At 39.1% G+C, this 9,671-nt stretch overlaps 1 protein-coding gene across 3 annotated transcripts in view; it reads left to right on the forward strand.

Annotated features, from left to right (window-relative positions):
* The window catches only part of LOC105109963 (microtubule-associated protein futsch-like), a 16,541-nt gene that overhangs the window by 5,570 nt on the left and 1,300 nt on the right, over positions 1–9,671 (forward strand). The window contains exons 9-23 of one of the 3 annotated variants that reach the window (XM_011004842.1): positions 87–512; positions 590–2,167; positions 2,286–2,483; positions 2,581–2,721; positions 2,803–2,934; positions 3,056–3,214; positions 3,294–4,442; positions 4,803–5,087; positions 5,186–5,299; positions 5,392–7,131; positions 7,263–7,433; positions 7,514–7,726; positions 8,274–8,906; positions 9,008–9,175; positions 9,476–9,655. In XM_011004842.1, the coding sequence (XP_011003144.1) occupies positions 87–512; positions 590–2,167; positions 2,286–2,483; positions 2,581–2,721; positions 2,803–2,934; positions 3,056–3,214; positions 3,294–4,442; positions 4,803–5,087; positions 5,186–5,299; positions 5,392–7,131; positions 7,263–7,433; positions 7,514–7,726; positions 8,274–8,906; positions 9,008–9,175; positions 9,476–9,655 (7,287 nt within the window). Of the gene's footprint in view, positions 1–86; positions 513–589; positions 2,168–2,285; positions 2,484–2,580; positions 2,722–2,802; positions 2,935–3,055; positions 3,215–3,293; positions 4,443–4,802; positions 5,088–5,185; positions 5,300–5,391; positions 7,132–7,262; positions 7,434–7,513; positions 7,727–8,273; positions 8,908–9,002; positions 9,176–9,475; positions 9,656–9,671 lie in introns of all 3 variants that reach the window. The other 2 variants (XM_011004843.1, XM_011004841.1) reach the window with 2 other exon arrangements.

A 9,671-nucleotide genomic window follows, 5' to 3' on the forward strand; every position in this document is an offset into this window, starting at 1 on the left:
GTTTGTTGACTCAATGTAAACTTTCTCTCTATCAATTTATTCCATACTCTTGTTTGTTGACTCAAAAGTTTTTGTTTCTTAAGCAGATTTCTGAGGAATCTGTGGCAGCTGGAACAAATGAGATTATTACAGATGCGACGTATCAGAATGATGGAACAACCCCCAATGCAGCTCTCGAAACTTCGACAGCGAAGGAGACATTGAAAGATGAAGAAGATGTAGAACAAATATCGTCAATGAATGAGCCAGGAGAAAATATTGAAAGTTCAGCTAGCATGATATCTGCGGAAACCGAGGAAGTTGCTTTGAATAAAACGACTCAGAAAACTGAGGAAGAGATGGATGAGGGTGTTGAAGGCGTCAGAAAGGAGGCAGAAACTGGAAAAGAAGATGGCGAGGAACAGGTCATTGATGAGAGCGATGCTAAAAGCATCCCAGTAGAATCTATCAAGGAAGTTCCAGTTAGCAAACTGCTGAATGATGAAAATAATGTTGAGGAGTTCAAAAGAGAGGTGAGTGTAAACTTTTTCTCCATCAATTTATTTCATACTCTTGTTTGTTGACTGAAAATTTTTTGTTTCTTAAGCAGATTTCTGAGGAATCTTTGGCAACTGGAACAAATGAGAGTATTATAGATGCAACGTATCGGAATGATGGAAGCCCCGACGCAGCCCTTGAAACTTCAACAGTGAAACAAGTGGAAATTGTGCAGGGTGAGGGTAAGGACACAATTCCAGCAGAAGCTTCGCCAGAAGAGGAGGAAGAACATGATCGGGCTAGAGGGTTTAAAAGGGTTGGAGATAATTCCAGAGAAATCAAGCTGGAGGAGGATCTAGAGAAGAGTGACGAGGAAACATCCAAAAAAATTGATGAAACAAATACGAATGATGAAGACTGCAGCTCAAGTCTTACCATTTCCGTGGATAAAATAGATGAAAGTTTCGAGGGTGAGGATAAGAACATCACTACAGCTAAGGCTTCAACACATGATGAAAAAGAAGAGCATGGATCTTTGGACAGAGCAGACGATGGAAATGATAGCAATCCTGACCTAACTGTGACTAACCTGGACAGCGCAAGGGAAGCATCGAAGGTCCAAGAAGATTCTGAACAAGAATTGCAGAGAATTGAACCAGGAGAACCTGAAGAGCCATCAACTGTAATGGCTGCTGAAACTGAGGCAGGCACTTTGAGTGACAAGATTGATGATGTTACAAGCCAGGAAGAAGTCGTCACAGTCCCAAACATTGAAGAAACCGTAGAGAAAGAAAAGAAAGAAGAGCATGGATCTTTGGACAAAGCAGGTGAAGGTAATGATAGCAATCCTGACCTAATTGTTACTAACCATGACAGCGCAAGGGAAGCATTGAAGGTCCAAGAAGATTCTGAACAAGAATTGCAAAGAATTGAACCAGGAGAACCTGAAGAGTCATCAATTGTTATGGCTGCTGAAACTGAGGCAGGCACTTTGAGTGACAAGATTGATGATGTTACAAGGCTGGAAGAAGTTGTCACAGTCCCAAACATTGAAGAAACCGTAGAGAAAGAAAAGAAGGAAGAGCATGGACCTTTAGACAGAGCAGATGACGAAAATGATAGCAATCCTGACCTAACTGTGACTAACCAGGACAGCGCAAGGGAAGCATCCAAGGTCCAGGAAGATTCTGAACAAGAATTGCAGAGAATTGAACCAGGAGAACCTGAAGAGTCATTAACTGTTATGGCTGCTGAAACTGAGGTGGGCACTTTGAGTGACAAGATTGATGATGTTACGAGCCAGGAAGAAGCGGTCAACATCCAAAACATTGCAGAAACCGTAGAGAAAGAAAAGAAAAAAGAGCATGGACCTTTGGACAGAGCAGATGATGGAAACGATAGCAATCCTGACCTAACTGTGACTAACCTGGACAGCGCAAGGGTAGCATCGAAGGTCCAAGAAGATTCTAAACAAGAACTGCAGAGAATTGAACCAGGAGAACCTGAAGAGTCATCAACTGTTATGGCTGCTGAAACTGAGGCGGACACTTTGAGTGACAAGATTGATGATATTACAAGCCAGGAAGAAGTTGTCACCAACCAAAACATTGAAGAAACCATTGAGAAAGAAAAGAAAGAAGGAAGTGAAGATATAGATGTGACCCAAGTTAAAAGAGCTGTAATGGAGGAGGTAATAGTCGAAGTGACCTTACATAATTGTTATTTCCTCTTGATTTCATTCACTAATGTGATTGGCTGTATCTCAAAAAAAGCTACGCTAATGACATTGTGATTTAACCGTGACGCAGGATCTCAAATTAGTTGCAGAAGCATCTGATGCAAACAAAAGCGTGGAGAATGATGCGGAGGATGAAAATATTATATCAGGTGGAAAAGAAGTTGAAACAGTCGGAAAGAAATTTGAATTGGACTCCATACAGAAGCTGGAGGTTGAAGAGAAGAGGGAGAATACAGAAGAGGAAACAAAGAATGAAGACGTCAAAGAGGTCCGGCTAAATACATTAATCTTCACTTAATCTCAAGCCATTTACTCTTTTTCCCACTTCTGATTGTTTACTTAGTGTGAGCCTCTTTTGCATGCAGGTATGTGGAGATACCAAGCTTGGCAGCTTGAGTGTGGATGCTGAAAAACACGTCACAACTGAAGAACACGCCAATACAGATATCTCACCACAAACCACTGGAGAAAAAACAGCTGAGGAAAAAGCAAAAACTGTAAAGGAGGTTGGCTTGAGAAGTTAATTTATTCATGTTTCTGTTGCATGTTAACGTCCCTCTAATTCATATTCAACATCTATTGTACAGATGGAAGAATCAGTGATAACCAGTGTAGATGAGGACGCTGAGAAAAAGGTTCCAGAGGAGGAAAGTGCTATTAATGACCAGTCTAGGATTATATACAAAGGTGACGAATCAGGAATGTTGGTAGAACAAGAGGTACATTGAACATTACTGCTCCAGCACTCAATATCGAACTTTTATCCTATCTGCTCTTATTTCTATGTCTCGTATATTCTCATTCAGTTCTAAATCAATCAATACCACATCATTTACCTAGGTACATGAGATTATTCAAACAGCTGAGTATGGGGATATTGGAAAACAAGGTAGTGTTATTAAGGACAGCTATGAGTTACCTCTAAGCAGCACAAATGAAGAGAATCCTCTACACAAGGAAACAGAAGATGAAAGTGATAAAGTAAAGCCATACGAAGAGGTCTGCTTCTGAGTTGGACCCTGCATTCCTGTTTTGCCATCTTTTCTAGTTGCTTAATTGTAGTTTCGTGTGTTTACAGGTTAAGGACTCAAAATCTGAATTCACTGAACCGTTTGAAGCCAGAGGTTCAGTGGACAGGCAAGAATTTGAGACCTTAAGGGGCAAACAAGGACCAAATAGTGACATCTACCTTGTAAAAGCATCTGAAGGAGTTTCAGAAAAAGAAAGCAATAAAGGCCCCATTGAAATCTCCTACTTAGAGTCTGAGAGTAAAGGAGAAATCTTGGAAGAAGTTCAGCCTGATGTTAATGATTCTAGCTCAGAACTTACAACAGGAATTACAAGAGAAACGAGCTTTAAGGAAGCTGAACCAGAAGATAGAAGGCAAATAGAGAGTTTCGAACCAGCTCCTCAAGAGAAGGGACCAGTGACAGAGAGCACGGAAAGAACTACACTGGAAAGTGTGGATATTGATGCCAAACCAGAGGATTCCAACTTTATTGAGAATGAGGACCATGGGATTCCAGCAGCCAGTGAAGCAGAAGAGCTAGAGAATGAAATGCATGAGGAAACTCCAATAACAGGAAGCGAAGATTACAAAGAGGAGACCACTAATGAGACATCTCAAGGTGATGTTTTAGATGATAAGCAGGTGGAATGCTCTACAATGCTACCTAAAGAACCTGAGCTCATGACCAATGAAGGAAACAAGGCAACAGATGAGAATTCAACAACATATGAAAACATAGAAACTCCCCAGAATCCACAGGAAATAGAAATCATTTTAAAGGAAGATATGCCCATCAATGCAAGAGATGCCTCTAAATCAGTGGATCCTAGAATAGAAAGTATAAAGGAAGAAGTTGGGTCTTACCAATTCGACAGTCTGAACGAGCATCATGAGCTAGACAATGAAAAACAAGAAGGCGTAGACATCTCAAAATCATCAGAAGTAAGAGACCTAGCCAATCAGGGAGAGATTTGCAAGCTGATGAATTTGGAAGATGAGTATTCAACAAATGAAGGAGATGAGGCATTAAAGTGTATTGAAGCAACCAGTGCAGAAAGAAAAGAGGCTATCCTGGAAGAAGATAACTCTACTAAGAAATATGAAGATAGCTTAGCAGATAATGTTGAAGCAAACAAAGCAGCATTTGAGCTCGAAGAAGGAACCAACAACCAAGAGCAGGCTATTGGCACCAAAGACTATGGAGTTCTAGCAGAAGAGGTTAGAGCAACCCAATTTTCTTTTTTCTCTTTTGCACTTCCTAACAATAAAATAAGTAATTAGCTTATATGAATTTGTTTTCCTCCATCCCTAATGATGTAAACGAGACACTGCAGACGGATCCTTTAAAAGGGCATTAAATGTAGCAAAAATATGAGCGGTCCTATTGTATTTACCAATAAAATTCGAGCCAAACTATCTCACCCTCAAATATTCCTATGTTAACAAACAAATTGAGTTATAGGTCGTGTCAAAGAGCTTAAAACTTACAACATAACTTTTTATATATCAACCTAGCTCTTCTTGTTTCTGTTTTCTATGATCACATGCAACCTTATACTAATCATCAGATTGTAACAGAATTTTGAAGTATCTGAATCTGGTAAGAAGCTTGAAGGTGTCTCTGAATCTGAGACTGGAGATCAAAGCAGCCAAAAGATCCCTGAGACAGATCCAGGTAAAGTTGAGAACATTACTGAAATTCAGAATAAGAGTTTGAAATCTGTAGAACAAAGTTCCCTAGAATCCCAAGAAGTTCGAGAGGAGACAGGTGAGAAAACAGAGCCGAGATTTGAGACTGAAGGTGATGTCAAGGAAACACAAAACACAGATGAGACTGTAAAGGATGTCTTGTTAACTGAAGAGGTCAGATACAAACCCTTCGTTAAGCATGATTAGCTTCTAAATTCTGCTGATTTACTTCATCTCCTAGGCGCAGTTTCTTGACACTCTGTCTTTATCAGGTACACGAAAAAGTTGACAAAGCTGGTAATGAAACTCTCAAATGCACGGAAAAGGATGTAAATGACACCCTGGAACCTGGTGCTAAATCCACTGAAGATGAAAGGGTTCATGAGGTCAGCTTAACAATAGTACTATTTGATATAATTTTTATATGTTATGTATTTATTTCCACCATGGACTTTTTTTTTGAAGCATCATTACTCAGCAGGTAAAAGAATCCAGCCTTATAGCTGAGGAATGCCATGAAGCAACAGAGTCTAATGAACAAGCAGCAATTATGAACTCAGACTTTCAAGAGACACCAACCATGGAGGAGATGTCACTTGGAAAAGCAATAAATGATGAAGATAATGGGATGACTGCTGTTCTCTCTACCACCAAACCAGCTGAAGAGTCAAATGAAATGATAAAGATTATAAAGGAAGAAGATAGTTGTTGTGACAAGATCAAGGCAACAACTATGGTAGAGATAACAAAGACTAGCTTGGAAGAAGCTCAGCTGGATGAAAAGCCGGTACAAGTATCTAATATTACCTCAAATGATGGCGTTTCTCTTGAAATTGAAGCTGAAGCATGCCAACAAGAAAAAATCAAAGATAACATGGGACTTGAGTTACCCTCAAACTTGGCATCTCCAATTCCAATTGATGATCACGATAACATAATGAGGGAGCAGGTAGTCAAAGAAAGCGCAGATGCAGATGATGTTCAAGAAAATGAAAGAGCTTCTGATGTAGCGTATGAATCCAAAGATCATGGTACTGAAGAGCTGTTCACAAGCAAAATTAAAGAGGAAAATGAGAAATCCTCAGAAATAGTTGAATCTCTAGGTGTTGAAGCAGCAGCAAATGAAATTGCTATTGACCAGAATCCCCCAGAAGTTGTATCAAAAGAAGAGCAAGGAATTTCAGCAACAACTGAAAGAAGGGAAGAAAATATGAAGGATGTGGAGTTGCTGGAAGATGATTTGAGAAACACAGAAGAGGTGCCCTTGCAAAAGGATGATTGTAGGGAACGTGACATCTCTCAATTAGAGCTTCAATCCAATAAAGATATACAGAATCAGAGTCCAAAGGAGGTACTACAAGAAGAATGTGAAACTCCTGATGAAACTAAAGAAGAAATCAAGGAAGGTTCAAAATTAGTATCCATTACTAATTCTCAAGGTTTTGAAGCACTAAAAGAAGATGAGAGTACTTCAGGTCAGATTGTCCCGCAAGAGAAATTAAAAGAGCAAAATCAGATGCTGGCAGCGGCATTACTTTCTAAGGAAAAGGATTGTGGGAATGAAATGATTATTGAGAACATTGAAGAGTGTGTGCAAGTGGAAATACCAACCGATCCACAAAATTATTCTCCAACAAAGATAAAAGAAGATACATGCTTGCATAAAGAAGAGACCAACAAGCTTGAAGTCTCAGGATTTGGGGTTGAACTCAACACAGGCATGCAGAATGATAGAGTGAATGAAATCCAAGTAGAAGAAAGTAAGAGCCCGGATGATGCCTCAAAATTACAGACACCAGAATATGAAACAAGCAAAGAAGCTTTTGAATCTATGTCAGAAGCTCATGGCCACAAAGGCTTCACTGCATCAGAAGAAACTGAAATCGAAGAAAAGCATCTAGAGGTAGCAATAACTGATTTGGCAGCAGAAGAGGATCGGAGTGAGAAAATAATTGATGCAGCTGAAATCATACATGATGAGGTAATAGAAGAAGGAACATTTGAAAGAACCTCCAATCTCAAGCCTGAGTTAAGCAAAGAAGCATTCAAATCTATTTCAGAAGTGCATGGACATGAAGCTCTCGCTGAATCAGAAGTTACTGAAATCAAAGAAAAGCATCCTGAGGTAACAGTAACTGATATGGCTGCAGAGGAAAATCAGAGTGAGAGAACGATTGACGCTACTGAAATCATACACGATAAACTCAAAAGTGAAGAGGTCAGTTAGAGAATAGTCATAACTTTTAGCTTCCCGTACATTTGTCTGTCATAAATTTTAGCTTCTCGTACATTTTACTGTTTTTTTCCCTTTGCTTTGTTTTCGGCAAGTACTAAAATGTTTGATAATAGCTAACCAAGAGGGAAAACCAACAGATCATGGAGGAAAAGGAAGGTGCCAAAAATGGTGACCTAGTAACCCTTGTTGAAGAAACAACTAAAGAGTGTCAGGAAAAGCATGAGCTGAAGGCTGAGGAAAGTCTAGGAGATGAGGGAACACACAAAGACATTCAAAATGAAGAGGTTAGACTATAAATATAGACGTCACTTTTACCTAACTTCTCCAATTGCTGTAAATTAAGAAGTTTTTATCTTGCAAATAGTTATACAAGGAAGTTGAAAAGGCTGATGGAGATGAAAAGCAGATGGATACTGAAAGAATCATTGAGCACCTTCACCTAGCTGCTGCTGACAATGAGACTATGAAGGAGTCCTTTCTGGATGAAGCAGGATCGGAGTTGCACGTTGAAAATCAGATCTGTGAGACAGCTTTTGGAAATGATGGCAGAACAGAAGCTGCAAATGTAAAAGAAGAGGTAAGGCTTCGCTCAACCCCCTCCCCAAACACACAAGCACATGCACAAACCATACACTGGAAACCTAATAGCCTTCCAGCTTAAAAGGGCAAAAAGAAAACTACACTTTCATTGAAAACCCTAACTCTTTCTAAGATTCATGCAGACAAGATCTGTGAGATGCCAAACAATGTTGCACATATTTTCTAGCAATGACTTCTTGAAAATAATGATGTTTCTTACATAACAGGTTTGGTGTTGATCCAAATCACTAAACCTAGCTTCAAGCTTTGGTGACAGCCAAATAATTTCAACACCAAAATCACTTCTTGAAAATGAAACAAGGATCAAGATAACTTGGAATTATGTAATGAGCAAGAACATGCTTTACTTCAACCTTTTTTGGATCTACAAAGAAATTAAAGGACAGAAAAACCTAAAGAGTCTGTTTTTCAGAACACTAAATTTTCCATAACTTTTCTCATTCTTTTGAAGAACAAATGAAGCATAAATATCTGAATGGATTAAAAAAATTGCATCCGGAATTTCAACAAACCATTCTTATCAGGAAATGGATGTAGAGATATCACAAAAAGAAGTCCCCACGGATCTTGTAGAAGCCAATGAAGCCACCCGAGACATTCATGAGGAGGAGGAAACCTCTAAAACCACTACCGAGCACATTGAAGAGCATGTTAAAGAAGTGGAAATAGAAGTTGATGAACATCCTTCTGCACCAAAGACAACAGAAAACACATGCTCGCAAAAAGAAGAGACTAAAGAGCAGGAAGTATGTGGTTCGGGAGTTGAATGCAGCACAGACATGCAGAAGAACGGTTCAAATGAATTCAAAGAGGAAGAAGGCAGGACACCAGATGAAGATTCAACACTACAGCCTCGAGGATACGAAAACAAGATAAAAGATAAAGAATATCTACCAGAAAGTAACAAGATGACAGAAATAACAGAAACAGGAGCATTTGAAAAAACCTCCGATCTCAGGGCTGAGACAAGTGAAGAGGCTTTCAAATCTGTGTCAGAAGTTCATGAACACGAAGTTCTCGCTGAGTCAGAACATGCTGAAATAAAAAAAGAAAAGCATACAGTGGCTGCATTAACTGATTTGGTGGCAAGGGAAAATCAGAATAAGAAAACAATTGATGCAACTGAAGTCGTGCATGATGAACTCACAAATGAAGAGGTAAGAAAGAGAACTAGACACCACTTTCTGCTTCTCGTGAATTTTTTTTATCTTTTCTCCTTTATCTTTCTTTTCCTGCAAGTATTAAAATTTGACAACAGCTGACCAAGCAGGACAAACAACAGTTCAAGGAGGAAAAAGAAGATACCAAGGATTGTAATCCAATAAACCTTGGCGAAGAAACAACTAAAGAAAGCCGCCAAATATATGATCTGAAGGCTGAAAAAAGTCAGGAAGACAAGATGGAAAATGAAATTCAGAATGAAGAGGTCAGTCAGATTATAAATACAGAAGAACCATTAAATTATAGTTTTTACCTAACCACTCGATATAAAATTAAAGCTTCTGTTTTGAAATGGTTACATAATCTGACCTCCAAGGCCTTCTCTGTTTTCATGGAAATGACCTTTAGCGATACGTTAGATCTCATTGGTGATTATAATACAATTTAAAGGCCCCATAAATACTTTTGCAATAAGAATGGCTAACTAGATCAACCTGTGTTTGGGATGGTAAATAAATTTATAAATAACACGGGGACTGCATACACTGATGCAATTTAAAAACAGGTAAGCAACGAGAGTGGCGAATACCTTCACCAAACTGCTGTCGAGATCAACGAGAACTTTCCAGATGAAGCATTGGTAGAGAATGCTGAGGATATGGGAACTAAGCTGCAGGTTGAAAACCATAGCGATGAGAAAATTTCTGCATGTGACAGAACAGAAGCCACAACAATAACAAACGAGGTTAGGCTGCATTTCT

This window comes from Populus euphratica, unplaced genomic scaffold (genome assembly GCF_000495115.2).
Source record: "Populus euphratica unplaced genomic scaffold, PopEup_1.0 scaffold233.1, whole genome shotgun sequence".
NCBI lineage: Eukaryota > Viridiplantae > Streptophyta > Magnoliopsida > Malpighiales > Salicaceae > Populus > Populus euphratica.